The sequence below is a fragment of the Maniola jurtina genome, chromosome 27 (assembly GCF_905333055.1).
Source record: "Maniola jurtina chromosome 27, ilManJurt1.1, whole genome shotgun sequence".
NCBI classification, from domain to species: Eukaryota; Metazoa; Arthropoda; class Insecta; order Lepidoptera; family Nymphalidae; genus Maniola; species Maniola jurtina.
The window spans coordinates 6,398,427-6,422,995 of record NC_060055.1 but is presented as its reverse complement, the minus strand read 5'-3'; the positions used below and the strand labels follow the sequence as shown (position 1 = coordinate 6,422,995).

The window sequence follows — 24,569 nt, the reverse complement described above, 5'->3', positions numbered from 1 at the left end:
TCGTCCAGAGAAAACAAACACTCTTCAGAGTTCTGCTCGAGAAAAGAGTAAATATACTGCATCGCAGTTTTGATCTCACCTGCATATGAGCCTTTTTTTTGAGTTTTGAATCCGAAGGATGCCAACGGGACCTTGTTACTAAGCCTCCGCTGTCATCCGTCCGTCCATCCTTCATAAGAAACCTCTATGACTGTATTAATAACTAGCTGTGCCCGCGACTTCGTTCGCGTGGAATAGTGACTTTTCGCGCTTTATATAGTCACGGACGCTCAGGCGCGAGGCGCCGTGATTCTTTAAATTGACATAACTTTTTTATTTATGAACCGATTGACATGAAATAAACACTAAATGCTAAGTGAAGCTTACTACAATATATTAGTGAAAACCGTATCTAAATCGAATAAGCCGTTTCTGATATTAGCGTGCACAAACACACAGACAAACAGACAAAAAAAAACATTAATTACAATTTCGGGTTCGGCATCGATATAATAACAACCCCTGCTAATTTTTTTTTAAATATTTCCATTGTACAGACACCACTTTTCTACAATTTTATTATATGTATAGATTTTAATATAATCATTGGGGAGTTGATGCCAGAACAAATCAAGCGATTGTTCGGTTGCCAGAAGCTGGTCTGATAAAGTTTTGAATAGAAAAATAATAGTCGTTCCGGTACGATGCCGTGTAGAAACCAAAGGGGTATGGGTTTAATAAAAACTGCCATATCCCTTCCAGGTTAGCCCGCTTCCATCTTGAACTGCATCATCACTTACCACCAGCAGAGCGATTCAGAACACTCGATTCGGTAAGTTATCGTACGATAAGATGTATTTTCACTTGAAATTATTGAAAGTTATCGTGCGATAACTTACCGAATCGAGTGTTCTGAATCACCCTGATGGAGATTTTGCAGTCAAGGGCTAACTTGTATCTGAATAAAACAAAATGATCTTGATCACAGTATAAGGGTGCCTTTCCACAAGAGATGTGCTATGCAGCTCTGCTACGAAGATGTGAAATCTACGCTACGAAAATATGTGACCGTTTCCACCAATACTAAGCTATGTAGCTGTGCGAGGAGGATGCGCTATGAAGATGCGCCGCCGCAAAGTAGCTGCGCGAGAAAGATGCGCATACTGTAGGTATTCTGCTCTGCACCACTGTCGACGGCCCATAGCAGGCATCCATAGCACGCATCCTTCCAATAAAAACATATCTTAGTTGAATCCGTTTCCACCGGTGCTAAGCTATGTGCGTCAATGAATATGATTGGTGGATATTAAACGGATCCATAGCAACGTAGCATACATAGCGGAATAGGTGGAAAAGCAGCCTAATGAAGGCGATTGAAATCATCAACCTATGCCAATTTTTCAACTGTAAAGGACAAAAGGCACAATAAAAAGGCTGTATTATAAAAAATCGTCATGTTTATTATAGTTTCTGCTTGTGCGCGCTGCTGGCGCGGCGGCCGGGCGCGCACAGCGCGCGCAGGCGCGGCGCGCGCTGCACGCCGCGGTACACGTGCTCTATGCGCACTGAACTGCGGGACGACGACCTGGAATGGAGAAAGGCAATATTTTGGCACAAATACAGTACGAATTACAAATATTCGTTGGATATTGTGGATACTCGTTGAGTTTCCACTTGAGTTTGGCGGATTATAGCAAACTAAGCTTTTGGTTCTTTGCATGTCATGGAATTCCGCAAAATAACGCCTATACTAAAATTAAAAGAAATTAAAAAAATGTTCTTTTTAACCCCCAACCCAAAAAGTTTGACATGTGTATCTGTCTGTGGCATCGTAGCTCCTAAACTAATGAACCGATCTTAATTTAGTGTTTTTTGTTTGAAAGGTGGCTTGATCGAGAGTGTTCTTCTTGAGTTGTTCTTGAGTGAGAATCACAGACACAACAATAGTTTAATAGTACTTTCTAGTTTTAAGTTTAATTAATATTTAATTTTAAATGTATCTTTATTTTTATTCCTGTTTTTTTTTGTGATTCTGTGATTGAGCTAAAAAAACTTTTATTTATTTATTTATTTATTCTTAGCTATAATTCAAGACAATCAGTTCAGCCATTTGAAAGTTATCAGCTCTTTTCTAATTGAAATAATTAGACCTTCGCTTGTCGGGGGTTGTTGTATGATGGTATGGAACCCTTCATGTACTAGTCCATCTCTAAAATACGAAATGATGATATTTGCTCTTGAATAGAATAGAATAGAATAGATTTTTATTCAAATAAACTTTTACAAGTGCTTTTGAATCGTCAAATAATTTACCACTGGTTCGGAATGCCGTTCCTACCGAGAAGAACCGGCAAGAAACTCGGCGGTTGCTCTTTTCAATTGTTCAATTTACAATAATATTCTTGTAGAGTTACAAGACCTTCGACAGTAGTAAACTCACCCTATCCACACGTTGGGCAGCTGCGGGTCGTTGGCAAAAGCCAGTTGATCAGCCAAGCCTGCTCGGATGACCTCCTCCGCAAAACACTTCATAGCTGTTAGAAGGACGGAGTGCACAGCACTGTTGACAAAATACACCAAGTATGAAATTTTTTAATTATGAATTTATTTATTACTAGCTGATGCCCGCGACTTCGTCCGCGTGGATTTAAATTTTTCAAAATCCCACGGGAACTCTTTGATTTTCCGGGATAAAACGTATCCTATGTGGTAATCCAGGGTATTACGTGAAGGAGTAACAAACACACACACACACACACACACACATACATACACACAAACTTTCGCCTTTATAATATTAGTGTGATACTAGGATTAGGATTAGGACAGCATGTGCCACTTATGCTGTTTCAAGTCTCTACCGATAAAATTCGTAAAGCATATCGAAAACATCGCCCGGTCGGTCAGGGGTCGCTGACCTCTTGCAATATTTTACAATGTCCTGTGTGACAATAAAATGCAAGAACTGTAATTTACTGATAAACGAGGTGCTAAGTTAGGTTCAGAACAAAATTGACGTTAGAAATAGAACAATGTAAGCTTGGTGTTCGCTATTACAATAAAATCCCATTCGAAGTTCAAAGTTTACCTGAAGGGAGGTTTAAATGGTACATTAAAAAAAACCTGTGCAAGAAAGGTTATTACAATTTAAACGATTATATATTGGATAAGGACGCTTGGACAGCTCCTCTAACACAATGAAGTACCTAATGTTACATCTCATCATTATTGATAATAATATTGTTAATTAATTATATGTATTGTTAATTTTATAGCTATTGACATTGTATTCGTACTGAAATTTATTTACCTAGCTTAAAATTGTACAATTAATTTATATTTTATGTTTTCTGATTGAATTATTTTATTTATGACGTTCAAAAAGTATACATTTGTGCCTACTTTGAATAAAACATTTGAATTTGAATTCTGAATTTGAATTTTGGCTTTCATCTGCATTATCAATGAGGAGGAGATTTTCAAGCAATCTATCAAGTCATGCCTAAAGAAGTTTTGACAACCTCTCTGGCGCATTGGTAAGCACTGTGCCTTACAAGTGGGTGGTCCCGGGTTCGATTCCCGGCAGAAATAAATCAGAATTTTATAATTTCAAAATTTTCTTTGGTCTGGTCTGATGACAGGTTTCAGCCATAGCATAGTTACCACCCTAATGGCAAAGCCGTGTTGCCGAGCGATATAGCGTTCCAATACGATGCCGTGTAGAAACCGATTAGAGGTATGAAGGGTTTAATGAAACTGCCACACCCCTTCCAGGTTAGCCCGCTTCCATCTTAGACTAAACTTGCAACAAATAGTATATTCGGCAGTATACCGAATACCGAATATTCGGCGAGGCCCCTGACCGAATAGCCGAATATTAGGCAAAAGTATTCGGCTGGATTTTAGCGCCAAAAAATTGTACAGACGTGATTGTTTCGCGCTCCTTTGTTTTGTTCTAATGTACCTACTCATCGCTCGCGCGCCCGCTGTTACTCTGTTACCACAATAATTCAAATACGTAGAATCCTCCATTTTTCCAATTCAGAAGATGATTATGTACGTGTGTTATGCACCAATGACTACTTAAATGATTATAACAGAAATGAAAATATATACGTAATCAATCGATTTTAATTTTTTATTTTACCAATTATTTCTCTATGACAAAATATATTATTTAAGTATTCGGTATTCGGCCGAATAATATGTAGATATTCGGTATTCGGCCGAATATAATAAAATCAGCCGAATAGGCCGAATACCGAATAGTAACCGAATATTCGTTGCAAGTCTATCGTAGACAGCTTCATGACTTACCACCAGGAGAAATTGCAGTCAAGGGCAAATTTGTTTCAGAATACAAAAAGTTATACTGAAATCTCACCTATAAGAATATCCATTGCCAATATCTTCATTTCTTAACTCCAAACCAATATCTGCACACATTTTCTCGATAAACAAAAACCTGAGTCTATCTTCACCACTGACAGGCAAAACTATCAAACTGTCATCACACTCTGAAACCACTTCACTTTTCCGTTTGACAGGTTTGACATCAGTCACAATGTCAATTTCCTCATCCGAATCACACAAGTCCACACTACTGTCATCTTTACACACAAAACTGTCACTTTTAAACACTGTCAAGCTGCACAAATCTGTTGATTTTGGATAGAGTTCACGGATATTCGATTCTGATTTCCTGGAATTTTCCAAATCGTTCCAGGACGACCACTCGTTGGATTCCAGATCAGATTTTTCTGGTTTAATTTGGGTGGTTTCTGGTCTGACCGGGTAGTAACCGTGTAGACGTGAAAAAACCAGTATTTGTTTAGTCCGCCATACTTTTTCTGTGTTGTTTTGGAATCTTTCAAGCAGCAGTTTGTTTATTAGTTTTGCTCTGGACCACTGAAAAGAAACATTTGAACTTTCAATCAACTGGACATAAATTGGAAAATAAAATGAAAACTTGTCAAGTGGTAAGACCATCACTGAATTATTTTATAAAACAACTAAGTATGGATTAGAGTAATAATATTTTTTTATTCAAGTAAACTTTCACAACCGCGAACTTGCCCATCCCAAAATCATCCAATAAGTTTTAAGTTTACATAATTATTTATCACCACTATAATCATCTTTCAAATCCAACAATTATTGACTATCAATAAGACAAGTGTAAATTAAAAATATTCAACACCCCCGACAAATCATTTTCAAATAAATAATTATGTATATCTAGGCAACGTCCATCTTGACAGCTTGACATTTGTCAATTGACACTTGAATATTATGAACCTAATCTAACCTTCTTTTCTACAAGAAAACTAGAAAATAGCTGATAACTTTTAAACGGCTGAACCAATTTTTTGGGATTATAGCTAAGAACACTCTCGATCAAGCCACCTTTCAAACAAAAAAAAGTAAATTAAAATCGGTTCATTCGTTTAGGCGCTACGATGCCACAGACAGATACACAGATACACACGTCAAACTTATAACACCCCTCTTTTTGGGTCGGGGGTTAAAAAAGCACAATAGTGCCTACTTTGAATAAATGATTTGACTTTGACTAAAGAAGTTTTTCCTTCAATTTTTTTTTCTTTTTAAAAGAATGTTAGTCAGAACTAATATTCCCCTTTCTCCTCCAACTAAGCGTAAAGCTTGTGCCAGAAGTGGGTACGACAATAGTGAAACGGGTGGGATTTGAACCGCCGACCTTTCGGATTTTAGTCCACTCCTTAACCGTCGAGCTATTGAGGCTATGCTATAATTATAAATTACTTACTTCAATATTTCTTCTCTTAGCAAAATCTAACTTCCAATACTTTTCATGATTGCACACAACAAATGGAAAAGCCGCGCCAAAATCGGAATCCGTAACATTTTGACTTATGACAGGAATTTTCCTTAGCAAATAACTAACTATTGCTCTCGTACAGGTTAACTTTGCCGTAGTTAACTTAATTTCTTTCAAATAATCCTTGGTCACTTCATGTTTTGGTTCAATTATAGGTTTTTCTATACACCAATCATTTGCTAAATAGCAATGATCATTTTTTATATGATCGAAACCATTGCTTATTACTATTTGGTTACTATTGTCTATTTTTTTAACCAATTGATTTTTTATTTCAGGTTTTAACAAGGATTCACCTTTTTTCTTTCTTATAAATCTTAGACCGTTGTTAGTTTTAATTGGGCTGATTTTAGCAGTTTTGATTTGACCCTGTGAGTTTATGACTATTTCTTGAATTTTATTCAAATCGAGGTTCCTATCCACTTCTAAGTAGTAAATTTTTCTTGTATTAGGATCCATGTATTTGACTATTCTTTTTGAAGTAGTTAGTTCACCTGGTTTCAGTTCCTGTTCATTATTCTCATTTTCATACGCACCGTTCGTCATCGCATCATCTACTGGCTCAATTTTAACACTGACTTTACAATCTTTGACAACAGTTTGGTTAATTTTGCAGTCTTTTGGTTTAGTTTGGTTAACTTTGCAATTCTTTGTCATTATTTGATTAATTTTGCTTTCTTTTGTCAAAGTTTGATTAACTTTAATCTCTTTTGCCGCTATTTGGTTAACTTTGGCATCTATTGCCACAGTTTGGTCAATATCTTCATGGTTCTTCTCCGACTTAAAATTTTTGATGAACATTTCATCAACATTAACCTCTGTTGTGTCATTTGTGAAGAAGTTAAGCCATTCATCTGTCTCTGATTGTTTATTTACACCGATTTCATCAATTTGTTCACTAATTTCATCCATTTGTTCACTTATTTCACTAATTTCGTTCAGCGGCTCTGTTTTAATGTCTTTCAGTAGTATGTCTGTCTGTTCGTCTGTCTTTATAGTAGGTTCCTGATCAGTCTTATATTCAAATGGTAGCATTTCTGGGGTACTGTATAACCATACATCTACTATCGTTTCGGCACCTGTAAAATGAAAATCTGTATCAATCTCATATAGATAAATAGATGATGTCTGCGAATTTGGATTTAGGTTAAGATCCCATGGGAATCCTCTAATTTTCCAGGTCAAAAATGTCACTCTCCAGGTCTTTAACTACATATTCAAGGTCTATCCACGCTCCACCTCAGGAAGGTCCAAGTCATTTGTGGGAATGGGTATAATCATTTATAACAAAATTCCTCAATCAATTTTGCACTTGCCATTACACAAGTTTAAAAAAATCTATTTAAACTATGCTCCTGAGAAAAGCATATTATACAATCGAAGATTATGTAAATGATAAAAGAGCGTGGATTTGACCTGCAGCTCGCTCCAGCAATGCGCGGGACTTCAATTACTTTTATATATGGCATAATATTGTACGTATCAAATCTTTGAAAAGAGTAACCGCCGAGTTTCTTGCTGGTTTTTCTCGGTAGGAAAGGCATTCCGGACCAGAGGTAGATGCTTTTGACGATTCAATAGTACTTGTTAAAGTCTAATTGAATAAAAATGTTTAGAATTTGAATATTTCAGTTACCTAAAGTTTGTAGGCCAGTGTAGTTGCGATCCAGTTTGATAGTATGAGTGAGCGTGGCCGGGCGGTTGTGTTGAGGCATCGTAAAGTCCAGAGTGAGCTTGGCGGGAAACTCTCCCCAGCCGCGTCGCGAGATTTGGAACGGTGGTTTGCTGCAACAAACAAGTTTTTTTTTTAAATTTAATTTTACTAGGAAAGGCATACAAAACAGGTTGTAACAACGAATATATCTATAGATGCGTCAGTCGCGTGATGTGCTCGGCGTTTTGCTGTGATTTATCCAAGGCTTTCGACTGTGTTGACCATGAAACGTTAGTCAGAAAATTACACCATTACAGAATCTGGGGTACAAGCATTGGAGTTGATGAGGTCTTATTTAAATAATAGAATACAAAAGGTAGACGTGAATGGAAAGTGGTCTCCCGAATCATTTGTAAAATTAGGGGTCACACAAGGTTACATTTTAGGACCTTTTCTGTTTCTCATTTACATTAATGATCGCACGGATAATCATGATAGTATTGTGTGCTGATGAAAAACTGATTACCAAGTAAACAATTCTCTCACCAAAGTACAGTGGCTGATCAGTAGGCTGATCTCAGTGTGCCGGAATGTTATGGACATTATCTAACACCTTGTAGAAGAAAGAGTGTGAAGTATTCTTTTGGTTGTGCTTACTCTACGAGGATATGATGTTGTGATATGACGCCGGGGGCATGTGTTTACTCACTCTATAACGACGATGTGATGCGGCGCATAGGAGTGATGCAATCTGACTGTGACCGACGTTATAACCCTCGACACATCGGGTTGGAGTGGCGGGCCTCGAACGTACAGCAGCCATTTGTGGGTAGAACGATCCGCGCGCGACGCCGGGGGCATGTATTTTGACGTGTTACCTGGAATAAATACAGTACTTAAATTGCAAGCAAAGCAAGAGCTCCATACTTAAAATTTAAATAGAATAGCTGTGACACAATATTAGTAGTATTTGGTATCAAGTGGTGGTTGATGTGTCATGTTTCATGGTTGTGGTGGCATATTCCGTGGTTGATGTGTCATGTTTCATGGTTGTTGTGGCATATTCCGTGGTTGGAGTGTCATGTTCCGTGGAAGCGGTGTCATATTCCGTAGTTGAGGTGTCATATTGCGTGGTTGTTGTGTCATATCCAAGTGTCATATGGGGTGGACTTCCATAGAGTGTGGCGTCATATCTGGTGAGTGGGGTATCATATCCAAAGGGTAGGGTGTCATATTCAATTGGTGAAGACAAATCTAGTCGGAGTGGTGTCATATCCAATGGATGTCTCACATTGGATGATTGGGATGTGATGACCGATGCGTCAATCTGTGCTACTCCTTGTCTTACTGTAAACTTAAGTTATATGAAATAAACTAATTTTTTTTTGCTACTGATGACAATGATATTGTAACATAATGTCACAAGTGTAAATAAAAATTTATAACACCCTCGACAAATGAAGGGTACAGTAACTAGCAAAGAGCTGATAACTTTCAAATGGCTGACCGATTTTTTTGGATTATAGCTAAGAACATTCTCGATCAAGCCACCTTTCAAACAAAAAAAACTAAATTAAAATCGGTTCATTAGTTTAGGAGCTACGATGCCACAGACAGATACACAGATACACACGTCAAACTTATAACACCTCTCTTTTTGGGTTGGGGGTTAAAAACACTTACCAATAATGATCCTGTAGCGATGTTTCTGTTTATTCCTGGTGACTCCGTCCAGTGTCAGCACATTATCCACCTTCGGTTCCAAATGCCGAGGCACCTTTCTTGGTGGAACACTGCTGCAGCTGGCTTCCTCAGTCTTGAGGGGTTCCTCCGTGGAAGGTCGCAGGGTTTTGGTGGTGTCGGCTGATATTGTCACGTTTTTCGCGTGGATCATGGCCTGGGGAAGATTAAAAAAAAAATTATTAGCCATGATAATTATGACTAATATTCCCCTTTCCCCTCCAACTAAACGCAAAGCTGTGTTAGGAGTGGGTACGACAATAGTGCAACGGGTGGGGTTTGAACCGCCAACCTTTCGGAATTCAGTCCACTCCTCAACTGTTGAGCTATTGAGGATTTTATACTAGCAAATAGCAATGAATTTGTTGAGGTTAAGTTTTGTTTAAGTCAATTGAAGTTGAGTTTGAGTCAGTCAGTTGAGCATCAGTTTGAGTCTTTCGGGGGATTAAATAAATAAATAAATAAAAATGTTTTCTATTCAATTAAACTTTTACAAGTATTTTTGAATCGTAAAATGCATCGACCACTGGTTAGTTTGGGTAAATGGGGGTTAGTTTCTGACAATAAAGAATTTGAAAGTGTCAACAAACCATTGATTAAAATTATAATACTACATTGTATTTCAATTCTTACATGTTACAAGGGTACCTTATGAACTAGGCAAACTCTGTTACAGCTATTAATGCCCACCTCCAGATTTACACGTTTGCAGATAGAAAAATATGACTACTGTGTTAGTTTGTGTGTGCGCGTGCCTGTGTGTTCGCGGGAGTGGGCGCGTGCGCGTGTGTGTGCGTGTGTGTTAAAGGTTCCCTTAAAATAAGTTACTATTTAATATCGGGTTACTTACAGAATAGTCAACCCTAGTCTTATTCCTAGGTGCCCTGGATCGGAAAATCTCTTCCATGTCAACAGTTTTCTTTCCCAGTAGCTTCCGAACTGAGGGGTGCAAGCTGCGCTGACTGTCGCGAAGAATACTTGACACCTATAAAAATATATAATATGGAATAATGGAATAGTTGCGCCGTATCTTCCAAAATTCTTATGACTTGGTCATGTGACTTCATAGAACTTGGCGCGCCACACTTGGCGTGCGCGTGTCGCTCGCTTGTCCATGAACCCGGCTTCGATTTTCGACCATATGGTGAGGACTTAAGGCTTCTTTTTACTTTGGCAGTAAATAAAATAAAAATAAAAAAAGCCTTTTATTTATCCTTAATCTAAACAAAGAATTGGTTGACAAAAAAATAATAATTTTCATTTTAATATTAAGGACCTCTTATTGAGTAAAGGCCTCCTCCAGATTTCTCCAGGTCTTCCTGTCTAGGGCCTTTTTTTTCCAGACTTTGGCAGTATTAGGATATTAAAAGACACCTGCTCCTCTTCTGTTATTATTATTATTATTCTGTTATGATTATTAAACAGAAGTAATAAATATATCCACTCCTGGCACAAGCATTACGCTTAACTGGAGGGGAAAGGGGAGTATAAGTCATGATTAGCATGGCTAATATTCTTTTTTAATAAAAAAAAAAGAAAAAGATAGTGGACTGCTTTCCATGAATCACATAACTTCTACTCCATGCTGATCACCAGGGATATCGGAACTGGTGATGATGTTGACTCACCTCAGCCCTGGCGCGAGGCTCGCTCTGTGATGCCACCTCATCCTCGATCTGGCTGGAGCTCATCTGCAACTTCTGCTCCGTGTAGAAGTTCATCACTAAGGCATATCGAAGCTGGTGGAGATATCTTCGCGCTTTTATCATTCTGATGACAAGAAAGAAGGTAAATTAATTATTTCCTTTAAGGTGCAGGGCACAGGTCTGCCTTGGTTTTTCATAAATTGTAAACTAATATTACAAAGTAGGCTTATGGCATTCTAATATCGCCAATGGCAGTATCATTTCCACAGGTTTACATAAAAATCTTAAGATACTTGAAAGTTTCAGTAAAAGAAATTAGTCAGAGTATCGACTTGTACTCGGTTCATTAGCTTAGGAGCTACGATGGCACAGACAGATACACAGATACACATGTCAAACTTATAACACCCCTCTTTTTGGGTCGGGGTTAAAAACAGACAGGTAAACAGACACACTTCATTTCTCAGTACATTAATTTGTTGTGCCAGATTTTTTTTCCATGCAGATGTAAACTGGGGAATCAACTCCCATCAGCTGTGTTCACACTAGATTACAACATAGGGTTATTCAAGGACCAACAAATTCCGAAAGGCTGGCAACACATTTCTTTCTTTTATCTCCCCGCCTGAATCTTCCCTCCAGCCATCCAAACTCGCTCCAGAAGCCAAGTAACCCAGGTTGCAGAAGGCTTCCCAGCTGAGGTTCGAACTGACATATTACAACTTAAACTCTGGGTCGAGAAATCTTAAATGCCCTATGTAGGTTCTCTCTATAACATAAACTCTTACTAAGGAAGTATTTGAAGAAATTCTACTCGAATGCAGCCGGGCTGGGTCAGCTGTTCATAAGAAGTGTTAATTAAGTTGTCAAAAGATCACAATTCTAACCATGTTTTACAGTGTTTAGATCACGCGGAAGAGTCGTGCTGTATTGCTTCTTACAATAAACCATTTACAAGCCGTAAATAGACTAACCTTTGATCTATTAACGCGACCTCATCCTCTCTCGCGTCCAATTCCTTCCTGAATTCGCGACGCACGATTTGTTTGATTTTGGTTATTTTCTCGTCTTCTGTGAGACTCGGTGCCTCTTCCTTGACACAAACGGGTACTTCGGGATAGTCTGGATCGTGGTACTCCTCGTTCATTTCCATTTTTACAGCAAATCACACTGAATTAAGCGTTTGAAAAACACTCTACACTGAAATATTACGATTTAACTTTTATGCGTCATTGAGTACAAACACGAAAGTTGTTTTATCACATTTCTCTTCCCACGGCTTTAGGCTTGTATAAGTTTTTTTAATTACAGTTATAAATAAAACAAAATATACATAATCACTTTCAGCATTATAGCTATTTTCCAAAAAAATATTATTATTATTTGACAGGAGTCAGCAGGGTCAACAACCGTTGCGTTTTGGGTGGGTTTCTTTTCGTCCAAAATCTTCTGCGCATCAAAAAAGCGGCGATTCAAACTTTTCACGGTCATTAACGTTTGCGTTTATTAATGTACTTAATTAATTACGACTTATGTAGTTAATAAAAATACTTATTTAAGATGATAAAATTGCTTCTTGCTGTTCAATTTACAGTAAAAAATTATACCTAGTTCATTGAGTTCAATAGGTTCAGTAATTTTCAGTCATTTTATGAAAGCAATTCCAAATAGTTAAATAACTAGGACTATATAGGTACACTAACTAACTATAGGTAATAGGTAACTATTTAAAAACTTGTATAGAAAACGCGTAAATAAATGTTTTTAATTAGTTACCTAATACCTATAACAGCTAGATAAGTTCTTATTTTATGTTATGTTGTGAAGGTGAAAAGGGTGAAACAAAATGTAATTTTTATTTTTTAACTGGCAACTAAAAGTAAAAAAAAAGCGGCAACATTTTAGTTATCTGTGTAATAGTAACAGATAATAGTTTTTTTTTTTTTCCTTTAAATCTGGCTTTACTCTAATTAGCCAATGTCAAGTTTGTGATATTTTCAAGTTATTGAATTTATACAAGTATGGACTCCGTCTGTGCCGGCGCCCGCCGACATACGCGCGGCGCCCCTTTAGAGCGCTTCCCAGTCAGTTCCACCACCAAAAAACACCAACTAACACAAAAACCAGCCACTCTTAACAAAAAAAAACACTCCAAACAAGCACAGCACGCGCGCCAGCAAACGCCATCACAGACGAAGTCCCAGATAATAGTAATCAGTTATCTGTATTCTGTGTTCCCTGGTCTGTGACTGTCATCGTTACTCGTTAGCTGACGTTCACCATTTTCGTAACAAACAAAAGGATTTCTCTATTTCATCACGAAACCTATAAAGAAATTCAAGAATTTGAGGCCGTTGCTGAAGCGGAGGCCTAGGAGCGTCGAGCGTGATGTGAGGGCTCGATACGAGCGCGCGTCCATGTCCGATTCCCAAGAAAAAGGCCAGGGGGCCATGCTAGAACCACGAAGACCTTTCTTCTATCCGGACAGCAGTAGCGACACAGAAGAGTACAGAAGGGACGCAGAGGAGCGTCGCAAGCGTCTATCGAAGCGAAACGGACCTAATTTGCGTCGAATCCCGCTAAACATGCCGCCAAAAAACCAAACTCCTAATACGCCTATACCTTCGACTTCTACGCAGGAACCGCCGAAGAACGGGCAGAAAAACTTGTTCTGCGATGATAGAATCACTTTGGTGGTAGATAATACAAGATTCGTGGTGGATCCAGCGCAGTTTACTGCCCATCCTGATACCATGCTGGGGACGATGTTTAGTTCTGGTAAGTTCTTTGATAATAAAGACAACTTCTGAGTTTCAGTAGAACCTGTTCTCAATTCTGATAATTCTTTCTAAGTGTGGGTCTACATTAGAGAAGTCATATGACTCAGTATCAAGATCATTTTTTGTGGGTTATGGCTATATGCATTTTACAGCATGGTGAATGTGTAACTGAGTAGCGCAGTTTATATTTTACCCCCAAAAAGTTAAGAATTACCATGCAAATTTCCAAAAGGAATCCAACCATGTGGATGAATTTGCTGACATTATCTGGTTTACAATATATAAAAGACACTGTTTTTTATAAAAACTTTTGATGTAGGAATAGGATTTATATTGCCATGATCCATATAAATGGCTCACAGTATCTTTTGTGAATTTTGTTAACTAGTATAACTATGACTTCATGTGTGGATTTTGATTTTGAATATCCTGTGGGAACACTTTGATTTTCCAGGATAAAAAGTAGCCTATGTCACTCTCAATGCCCTTAACTATATCCATGCAAAAAATTATGCCGATCAATTGCTCCATTGTGATGTGATTAAAGGACAAACCAACAAACACACACACACATACATTTTCACATTTATAATATTAAGTATGATGCATTTCACAGCATGGTGAATGTTTAGAGTACTGGGAAAACACTAAGACAATGAAGGATAGTGACCTTAAGTCAAAGTAAACATGCATGTTTATGACCCACTGGTAAAATCTAACTAAACAAACACATGCATATCTGTAAACATCTTTTGTTTTTCTTGGAAGGGTGATCAATTCACTAATTCTCAGAAATGTAAACAAAAAACATGTAATTAACCTAGTTCAGAATACTTTAGTTTGCCTTAAGGCTGATTCACACATACACGTGACACGTGCGTAGTGACGCGCGTAAAGCCCTAACACACCGGGTTACGCATACGTCCACGCTTTACGCAAGCGGTGTGCCATGTTTCATACAGTTCCTGCCATTACAACGCAATGGTACACGCTACGTCTACGCTTACGCAGCCTGTGTGAATGAGCTGTTAGTTTAAATAAGAGGTCGCCTCTTACGCGGCCCATACGACCTTTTACCGCGAACTGACAATGACATCACACTATGATTGAAAATATAACTCCAAAAAGACTAAAGCGCCAGGCAAATAAAATCTCGCATCTCGCAAAATATATTTTTCTTATTTACTTTTAAATGTTCACAACAATTTACACGCTGGATGTGAAAAGCCTAAATTGTAAATATTTAAAAATGCCAAATCTGTTTATAGTCCAAGGACTGATCGCAGATAGAAGAAAAGGAATTTAAAAAAAAAAAAACTTAATTTTAGGCATAGAGTTCACCCATCCAAACGAAAGAGGGGAGTACGAAGTTGCAGAAGGGATATCAGCAACCGTGTTCCGAGCTATCCTGGAGTACTACCGCGGTGGCACCATCCGTTGCCCCCCCACTGTCTCCGTGCAGGAACTGAGGGAGGCTTGTGACTACCTGCTGGTGCCCTTTGATGCCAATACTGTCAGATGTCAGGTAATTATGCCTAGGGTACCTTTTCAGGGTAGTCTACTTTATTGTAGGCTACCTTTTTTAACTAGTTTGGGAAACAGGTGCACAGTAATGTTTGTTATTATAACTAACTGTTATGATGCCCGCGACTTCGTCCACGTGGATTTACGTTTTTGTAAATCCACGCGGACGAAGTCGCGGGCATTAAGCCGCTGGAACTCTTTGATTTTCCGGGATAAAAAGTAGCCTATGTGTTAATCCAGGGTATAATCTATCTGCATTCCAAATTTCAGCTAAATCCATTTAGTAGTTTTTGCGTGATTGAGTAACAAACATCCAAACATCCATACTTTCACATTTATAATATTACTAGGATTAGGATTTATTGTTGAGCAAAATAAATTTATCTTTATCATATCTTTATTGTGCCTCTCTGCATGTAGTACACACATATTTAAGGTCAGCGACAGTTATTCTTAGTGTGACCATATTGCTGGCACCTCTTGCATTGAGTACATTTGTTGATGTAGATCCATCCATACTATCCATACTAATATTATAAATGCGAAAGTGTGTCTGTCTGCTACCTTTTCACGGCCCAACAGTATAACCGATTCTTAAGAATTAAGAACAGGGTTAGCTTATATCCCGGGGACGGACATAGGCTACTTTTTATCCCGGAAAATCAAAGAGTTCCCACGGGATTCCTAAAGACGCATCCGCTTAATCGATTTATATGAAATTTGGTATAGAAGTAGCTTGCGTCCCTGTAATCGAAATAGGCAACTTTTTATCTGGGAAAATCAGGCAGTTCCCACGGGATCTTTAAAAACCTAAATCCACGCGGATGAAGTCGTGGGCATCTAGTGGATAATAATATGTAAATTGTAAACTCTACATTCACTACTATTACCTTAGGACAAGGACATATTTTGGAGGTCCAAATTGATCTTTATCTTTTCTGAACGCGCATGCACGCGTGCGTGTGTGTAGTCTAATCAGTGTTTGAGCAAATCTTTTGGGTTTCAGAACCTACGTGGCTTACTCCACGAGCTATCAAACGAGGGTGCTCGTCGCCAGTTCGAGTGCTTCCTCGAGCGTCTGATTCTCCCCCTGATGGTAGAGTCAGCTCGGCGCGGGGACAGAGAATGTCATGTAGTGGTGCTGCTGGATGATGACTCTGTGGAGTGGGATGAGGAATATCCCCCACAGATGGGTGATGAGTACAGCCAGACTGTACTCTCCACGCCTTTGTACCGCTTCTTCAAGTACATTGAGAACAGGTAAGCTAGTGTCCTCACCCTGTAGCGCTCTCTGAGTCAGTCAGTTAGTTAGCTCGCCGCGAAGACAGTCACAAAAAAAATTAAAGATTTGTGTTCCCAAAATAATTAGTTTACTAAGTTACATCAAGATGGCGCTATCCGTCATTAACTTGCATACACTGGTTTGAGATTTCTTGTAAGATGGTGCGAAAACATTTGTGTGCGAGTTTGACTTGCACTTGACCAAGGTTTAACGTTAGGTCATGTGTTAGTTAATCCAAAGCTAATATCTATAAAAACCTTAATATCAAACGATTCTTCAATCTTTTTGCAGAGACGTAGCCAAACAAGTAATGAAAGAGCGTGGGCTCAAAAAAATCCGTCTCGGGGTAGAAGGTTACCCAACATACAAGGAAAAAGTTCGCAAGAGGCCCGGCGGTCGGGCAGAGGTCATATACAACTACGTTCAGAGGCCGTTCATACACATGTCTTGGGAAAAAGAAGAGGCCAAGAGTCGGCATGTGGACTTCCAATGCTTTAAGTCCAAGTCTGTGACTAACTTGGCTGAAGCCACCGCTGACCCTGTCATAGAACTGGAGCCTAGTCGAGCTAGAGAAGAAGTTGAGGTAAGTAAATAAAATAGTAAATTTATGAAGTAAAAGTTCTTTAGGCGCGATTTGGAATAACTCAAGTTGCACAAGTAACTCATATTTTAAACTAGCTGATGCCCGCAGCTTCGCCCGCGTGGATTGGTCAGATCCCCTGCAGCATCAGGATTGAGGAGTTGGACTCCAAATTTTTTATGAAACAATGTCGCAAAGTTCCTCTATCGATTAAAAAAGAAATAACGCAAATCGGTTCAGAAATCTCGGAGATTTCGGCGTACATAGGTAGAAAAACACAACTCCCTTTTTGAAAGTCGGTTAAAAAAGTAGCCTATGTTACTCCCTGGCCAATTCTCTACTTGTCTGTGAAAATCCCGTCAAAATCGGTTCAGCCGTTCCCAAGATTAGCCTTTTCAAACAGACAGACAGACAGACAAAAAATTTAAAAACGTGTGATTCAGTCATAGTATCGTTCAAATAACCATATGACCTTAATATGCGGTAGTTATTTCGAAATTACAGACAGACACACCAATTTTATTTATTAGTATAGATGGCCACCAAACAGAACAGCTGTTTTAAGACTTGTCTTAGACTATAATAGTCTGATTCTTCTTGGTAGGAAAAGGATGAATAAAAGCCTAGAGTTCAAATTTTTATAGAGTGTTTATTTCTACTACCGCTGTAACAACCAATAATAAAAATATCGAAATGGCCGCCATGGAAATGTAAATTATTAAAAAGTGTTATTTCTTGTACGATGGTGCGTAACTTACGTAACGATGGTGCGTAACTTACGTAACGATGGTGTGTAACTTACGTAACGATGGTGCGTAACTTACGTAACGATGGTATGTAACTTTCGTAACGATGGTGTGTAACTTACGTAACGATGGTGTGTAACTTACGTAACGTATATTGTTAATTCGCAGGTGCCGGAGGCAGGGGAGGTGGTGGAAGAGGAGCAGTGATCGCTGGCGCCGCGCAGGGCTGTCCGGGTTCTGATGGCGTTGTTCTGTTGGTATACTACGTGACAGGGGACTGTGCGAATTGCCAGGGGACTGTGCGGGGGTTATTGTGCACGCCAGGGGACTGTGCAGAGGTTACTATGCGTGCTAGCGGACTGTGCGGAGTTTACTGTGCATGCCAGGGTACTGTGCGGGGTTTACTGTGCATGCCAGGGTACTGTGCGGGGTTTACTGTGCATGCCAGGGTACTGTGCGGGGTTTACTGGGCGTGACAGGGGACTGTGCGGGGTTTACTGTGCATGTCAGGGTACTGTGCGGGGTTTACTGGGCGTGACAGGGGACTGTGCGGAGGTTACTGGGCGTGACAAGGGACTGTGTGGTGTTGTGCGTGACAGGGGATTGTACACGCCAGGGGACTGTGCGGGGGTTACTGTACGCGGGAACGTCGAAAAATATTTGAAAATTCATATTTCTATGTTTATGAGTTGGCACAGCCCCTCGACTCTTAAAGATGAATGCAAAAACGAGCAGCATTGCTTCTCCGCCTCGCGTTTTATTTATCCAAGTCTTTATATTTAGCTTTGGCGGTCTGTGTAAAGCTCAGTCAAATAGATATTTCCATTCAAGTGGGTATCATGATTATCATCATTAAGATATTGAAGAACTTTGCAGACTAAACTTTGGATACTGAAATAGAATGGAATTTTTTTATTTGGCTTTAATGTAATTGTACTATTCCAATGGTGTTCTTTTTATATTATATTGATTAGGTATATCGTATTGGTTTTATTTTTACCTGACTCCTGAAGAAACTACCTACATATATTAAAAAAATATTGAGATACTAGCTGACGCCCGCGACTTCGTCCGCGTGGATTTAGGTTTTTCGAAATCCCGTGGGAACTCTTAGGTTTTCCGGAATAAAAAGTAGCCTATGTGCTAATCCAGGATATTATCTATCTCCATTCCGAATTTCAGCCAAATCCGTCCAGTAGTTTTTGCGCGAAGGAGTAACAAACATACACACACACACACACACATACAAACTTTCTCCTTTATAATATTAGTGTGACTAGCTGATGCCTGCGACTTCGTCCGCGTGGATTAAGGTTTTTGAAATCCTGAATTTCTTAAACTGAACACTTTCAAGTAAAGATTTTTATGTAATCCTGTGAAGATAATACCTACTGCCATTGGTGGAATTAGAATGCCATAAGCCTACTTTGTCGTATTAGTTTACAAATTGCGAAAAACCAAATTAAATAATTTCGCGGGCAGACCTCGTGCCAAAAGCCTCAATAGCTCAACGGTTGAGGAGCGGACTGAAATCCGAAAGGTCGGCGCTTCGAACCCCACCCGTTGCACTATTGTCGTACCCACTCCTGGCACAAGCTTTACACTTAGTTGGAGGGGAAAGAGGAATGTTAGTCATGATTCAAATGGCTAATATTCTTTTTTTTTTTAATGCACCTTAAATTCATATTCAACATATTTTTATTCAATTAAACTTTTACAAGTGCTTTTGAATCGTCAAAATAATTTACCACTGGTTCGGAATGCCGTTCCTACCGAGAAGAACCAGCAAGAAACAACTGCTTAAACCTTATATAGTATCCAAATGATCTCTTCTTGAAAATCGTCCCAAGGTTTTTACGTCGATATGATTCACAGTACAGTCAAAACAAGCGTCACAGAACCGGTTTGTGGAAATCCTTACAAGACTTAGGCACGGTAATATAATATTACCGTGACTTAGGCGTAACGCACGCCGATCGAACCAAGGCGCAGCTTTGATAACAACCAAACCCTATCCACGGAAACAATTTAGTATATCGCTCTCTGTTACATAATCCCAACACAAATGACAGAGACAAAATCTAAAGTGGTGTGTTAACCAGGGCTCTATCCGTCACTCGTTTCATACAATCGTAGTTCCAATTTCATTTGAATATTAAGCAACCAAAGTCCATGAAATTTTGCAGAAATATTCTAGAAACTAATATCCGTGTCTGTAGTGTTTTAGATTTTTCTAAAAATATGTAGTTTTAAAATTACAGGGGCTCAAAGATTTGTATGAAAATTTTTAAGACCGCGTAACTTTGAAAACGAATATTTTAACAGAAATCTGGAGAACCACAGACATAGATATTAGTTTCTAGAATATTTCTGCAAAATTTCATGGACTTGGGTTGCTTAATATTTAAATGAAATTGGAACTACGATTGTATGAAACGAGTGATGGAGAGAGCCCTCTTAACCATTTTAACTTGCACGCCATTCATTGCAAATGTGGTGATACCAAAACGGATTTGTACAGTAACTATTTTAAGCAAATATAATTGATTTGAGTTATGTACCTACTAGGAGCCAGCGCATGCCAGACCTTCGTTATTTTATAAAAGCTGAATGTTTGTCTGCGTATTGTCCTCAACACGGAGGAACGGTCAGCGATCATGAAGTTTGGATCATGGTGGCTTTGGGAGATAACAGGTAACACAGGACTAACTTCAACTGTAGATATGTCCAAGTAAAAGTCGAATTTTAAGTTGTTATTAAAAGACTGAGCAGCACCATTCCACTCTGTCTGTATGCGTCCTTATTTTCAGAGAAGTGATGACCTTTAAATCTTTATTAGGGCCTACACAGACGGGGGACTTTTGCCCGCGGGGGACAAACGTAGATAAAATGTCCAACAATAACAGAAAAACCCGGCCAAGTGCGAGTCAGACTCGCACACTGAGGGTTCCGAACTCGGTTATTTTTCCCGACGTTTTGCACGATAAATCAAATACTATCATGTATAAACATAAATAAAAATCTGTTTTAGAATGTACAGGTAAAGCCCTTTCATATGATACTCGACTCGGTATAGTTATCTTACTTTGAAAATTGAAACACATTCAAAATTCAAAATATTTTTATTCAATTATATACTTTTTAATTTTTTTTTCTGTGATGTAACCACGAATTCACGGTTTTCAAATTTATTCCTTTACTTTGGCTATAATATCTACCTACCTGCCAAATTTCATGATTCTATAGGTTTTCTTGACAAACACGGACGCGACGGACGGACGGACGGACAGATAGACAACAAAGTGATCCTATAAGGGTTCCGTTTTCCTTTTGAGGTACGGAACCCTAAAAACAAAACTTAGCTACCTAGGTAGGTACTGCTATAATGCGGACTGCTGGAATAATGCGGACTGAAATCCGCTGTGAGGTTTCAAAAATTTCTAAATAACTAATTGATACCCGTTACTTCGTCCGTTGACTTTTAAAAGTCTCGTGATAACTTTGATTTTCTGAGATAACACGCCTACCTCTATCATTCGTCAAAATCGGCCCAGTGGTTTAGGCACTACTGTGGAACACACAGAATCTGGATACAAACATACACATAGACTGCTAAAATCATAACCCTTCTTTTTGGCTTTGCCGCAGTGGGGTAAAAAGTACCTACTTAATCGGAGGTCTGGCCCTCGTCTATGCTGGCCTTTAAATAACTGAATACTATTAATATTGACCCAATCGATAACCAGTGACCGTCGAGAGAGAGAGGTTTCCACTAAAATACAATCACACAAAGTGAACCAGTCATACAAGTTGAATCATTAACTTATATCCACGCGTGAATATAGATTTAATTATTTGAAAATGCGTTTGATATTATTAGTTGCGGTTGTTTTGTTAGCTGTATGCAGTGTGAGAGGGGAACATTTGGTGGTGGGTGATATAGGCCCCCGCACTATCCTAGCGAAGGAAGCGACGGCGGAATACAGCGCCTTTCCCTTTATGAAAAGGGTCAAGACGTTCTTCTATTCTGATCCACGTAATCGACGTATTGTGGTAAGTCCTAAGACCATATAGGTATAATCAACCCATTTCCGCTCCACTACTGAGTACGGGTCTCCTCTCAGAATGAGGTTTAGGCCATAGTCTGCCACGCTGGCCCAATGCGGATTGGCAGACTTCACAAACCTTTGAGAACATGGAGAACTCTCAGGCATGCAGGTTTCCTCACGATTTTTCCTTCACCGTTATTAAAGCAAGTGATATTTAATTGCTTAAAACGCACATAACTGAAAAATTAGTGGTGCGTGCCCGGGATCGAACCCCTGGCCTCCGATCAGGAGGCGGACGTTCTAACCACTAGGCTATCACAGCTTCAAGACTATATAGGAAGTAGGACCCCGTACTATTCTAGCGAAGGAAGCGACGGCGGAATACAACGCCTTTCCCTTTATGAAAAGGATCAAGACGTTCTTCTATTCTGATCCACGTAATCGACGTATTGTGGTAAGTCCTAAGACCTCACGATCACACTTCACATCACACTTTCACATTCACACTTTCACACTCTATATTATAAAGGCGAAAGTTTGTGTGTATGTGTGTGTGTATGTTTGTTACTCCTTCACGCAAAAACTACTGGACGGATTTGGCTGATTTGGAATTGAGATAAATAAGGAATATCCTGGATTAGCACATAGGCTACTTTTTATCCCGGAATGTCAAAGAGTTCCCACGGGATTTCGAAAAACCTAAATCCACGCGGGCGAAGTCGCGGGCATCGACTACTATCCCATTTATTTATTTATTTATTAGAACGGACATTTCAGTCCAATTACACTAATTAAATAACACAATAAAAATTAATTTGTTAAGTCAATAATCTAATATGTCAACTACAAATTCTCGCAAAAGTGCAGGATCTGACCTATGACCCATAATTCCCATAAGATAGTTTTTCAGGGTTCCGTACCTCAAAAGGAAAGACGGAACCCTTAAAGGATCACTTTGTTGTCTGTCCGTCTGTCAAGAAAACCTATAGGGTAGGTACTTCCCGTTGACTTAGAATCATGTGGCAGGTAGGTAGGTCTCATAACACAAGGAATAAATCCGAAAATCGTGAATTTGTGGTTATATCGCAAAAAATTTAATTCACTAAATCTCGTATAGATGGCGCAGACCGTTATTAACTTGCAGAGTTCTACTTAGGTAGGTATATCTTGTACACTGAACACCTGTGAACTTGTACGATGGTACAGACTTTCATTCAGTGTTAGACACTGAGTTTTCATGATTCTACGTCAACGAGAAGGACCTACACTATAGGTTTCCTTGACAGGCCGGACGGACAGACAGACAGACAGACAAAAAAGTGATAAAGGGTTCCGTTTTTCCTTTTGAGGTACGGAACCCTAAAAACATTACACCCAATGCGAAAAAGACAACTTCTATGCTCTAAGTAGGTACCTACCCACCTAGTTACTAGACGACTCATTCCGATCACTTTTTGCGGATTGCATCTCACTTGATGGCCAGTCTTATGTAGTAAATAGAGGATGGCCGCGGCTTCGCTTGCGTGGATTTCAGTTCTTTAAAATCCCGTAGGAACTCTTTGATTTTCCGGGTTATAAATCAGCCTATGTCCTTCCCCGGGATGTATCCCATGTCTGTATTAAATTTCATTAAAATCTGTTCAGCGTTTGGGCCGTGAAAACGTAGCAGACAGACACATTTTCGGATTTATAATATTAGTATGGAGTATGGATTTTGATAAGCTTCATAGACCATGATTTTGTACGGACCGACCCATCTAGCGTGTAGTACCAACAGGTCATTGGCCAGGAACGTTATCTTGTACAATGAGGATCTTAATTTCGTTTACAGGGCATCCAGGCAATAGACATGTTGCACAGTAAGGCCTCCGTGAACATCACGGCGGGGGGCCTCGGTCAGCCGTTCGTCAACTTGCGAATGAAGAGCGAGCGCGGCAGCGGCCTGCAGTACAGCATTGGTATCTACGTTAGCCCGGACTTTCATTAAATGATTACGTTTATTACACTTTTGTTTCATTATTACGTTACTACCTACTCCTTGGTCAGTCGAGAATTCATAAGCAAAAGACAATTTTCTGAGTAAAATGATGAATTCTAAGATATCTCTGAAGAAGGTGGCGGGGAGCGGGTGGATGAAGAAGGCCGAGGACAGTGTTTGGTGGCGCGCTCTTGGAAAGGCCTATGTCCAGCAGTGGACGCATACAGGCTGATGGAATGGAAGATATCTAGGCTATAATACTACAAGCTACTACACATAAGGTTATATAATAGACATGTTGCACAGTAAGGCCTCCGTGAACATCACAGCGGGGGGCCTCGGTCAGCCGTTCCTCAACTTGCGAATGAAGAGCGAGCGCGGCAGCGGCTTGCAGTACAGCATTGGTATCTACGTTAGCCCGGACTTTCATTAAATGATGACGTTTATTACACTTTTGTTTCATTATTACGTACCTATATTCCCTGGTCAGTCGAAAATTCATAACTCATAAGCAAAAGACAATTGTCTGAGTAAAATAATGAATTCTAAGATATCTCTGAAGAAGGTGGCGGGGAGCGGGTGGATGAAGAAGGCCGAGGACAGTGTTTGGTAGCGCGCTCTTGGAAAGGCCTATGTCCAGCGGTGGACGCATACAGGCTGATGGAATGGAAGATATTTAGGCTATAATACTACAAGCTACACACAAGGTTATATAATAGACATGTTGCACAGCAAGGCCTCCGTGAACATC

The 24,569-nt window shown here is 39.3% G+C and overlaps 3 protein-coding genes across 4 annotated transcripts; 2 read left to right on the top strand and 1 right to left on the bottom strand.

The window, feature by feature from the left end:
- Positions 1–1,418: 1,418 nt before the first annotated feature.
- LOC123879003 lies at positions 1,419–12,433 on the bottom strand. 2 transcript variants are annotated; one of them, XM_045926461.1, is made up of 11 exons: positions 11,854–12,433; positions 10,862–11,003; positions 10,084–10,218; positions 9,177–9,390; positions 8,203–8,371; positions 7,476–7,624; positions 6,461–6,918; positions 5,768–6,430; positions 4,364–4,887; positions 2,420–2,539; positions 1,419–1,564 (listed from the first exon to the last, which is right to left on the bottom strand). In XM_045926461.1, the coding sequence occupies exons 1-11, from the start codon at positions 12,030–12,032 to the stop codon at positions 1,441–1,443; spliced, it is 2,877 nt and encodes a 958-aa protein (XP_045782417.1). In that variant the 5' UTR covers positions 12,033–12,433; the 3' UTR covers positions 1,419–1,440. The 2 variants fall into 2 exon arrangements, with proteins under 2 accessions (XP_045782417.1, XP_045782416.1); XM_045926460.1 differs by having other exon boundaries at positions 5,768–6,918.
- Positions 12,434–13,118: 685 nt separating this feature from the next.
- LOC123879014 (BTB/POZ domain-containing protein 10) lies at positions 13,119–18,770 on the top strand. Its single transcript, XM_045926479.1, has 5 exons — positions 13,119–13,657; positions 14,988–15,184; positions 16,190–16,443; positions 16,757–17,048; positions 17,960–18,770. Exons 1-5 carry the CDS (start codon positions 13,297–13,299, stop codon positions 17,996–17,998), a joined length of 1,143 nt encoding a protein of 380 aa, XP_045782435.1. The 5' UTR covers positions 13,119–13,296; the 3' UTR covers positions 17,999–18,770.
- A 2,778-nt stretch (positions 18,771–21,548) lies between these two features.
- On the top strand, positions 21,549–23,843 carry LOC123879020. Its single transcript, XM_045926490.1, has 2 exons — positions 21,549–21,844; positions 23,672–23,843. The coding sequence occupies exons 1-2, from the start codon at positions 21,653–21,655 to the stop codon at positions 23,825–23,827; spliced, it is 348 nt and encodes a 115-aa protein (XP_045782446.1). The 5' UTR covers positions 21,549–21,652; the 3' UTR covers positions 23,828–23,843.
- Positions 23,844–24,569: the final 726 nt, after the last annotated feature.

Excerpts from the sequence above, each read along its gene's own strand:
- LOC123879003 (XM_045926460.1), bottom strand. The coding sequence starts at position 12,032 with ATGGAAATGAACGAGGAGTACCACGATCCAGACTATCCCGAAGTACCC. Across the intron at positions 10,219-10,861 it reads AGCCTCGCGCCAGGGCTGAG|GTGTCAAGTATTCTTCGCGA; the intron begins GTGAGTCAACAT and ends ATATTTTTATAG. Across the intron at positions 7,625-8,202 it reads CATCACATCGTCGTTATAGA|CAAACCACCGTTCCAAATCT; the intron begins GTGAGTAAACAC and ends TGTTTGTTGCAG.
- LOC123879014 (XM_045926479.1), top strand. The coding sequence starts at position 13,297 with ATGTCCGATTCCCAAGAAAAAGGCCAGGGGGCCATGCTAGAACCACGA. Across the intron at positions 13,658-14,987 it reads GGGGACGATGTTTAGTTCTG|GCATAGAGTTCACCCATCCA; the intron begins GTAAGTTCTTTG and ends ACTTAATTTTAG. Across the intron at positions 15,185-16,189 it reads CCAATACTGTCAGATGTCAG|AACCTACGTGGCTTACTCCA; the intron begins GTAATTATGCCT and ends TTTGGGTTTCAG.
- LOC123879020 (XM_045926490.1), top strand. The coding sequence starts at position 21,653 with ATGCGTTTGATATTATTAGTTGCGGTTGTTTTGTTAGCTGTATGCAGT. Across the intron at positions 21,845-23,671 it reads CACGTAATCGACGTATTGTG|GGCATCCAGGCAATAGACAT; the intron begins GTAAGTCCTAAG and ends TTTCGTTTACAG.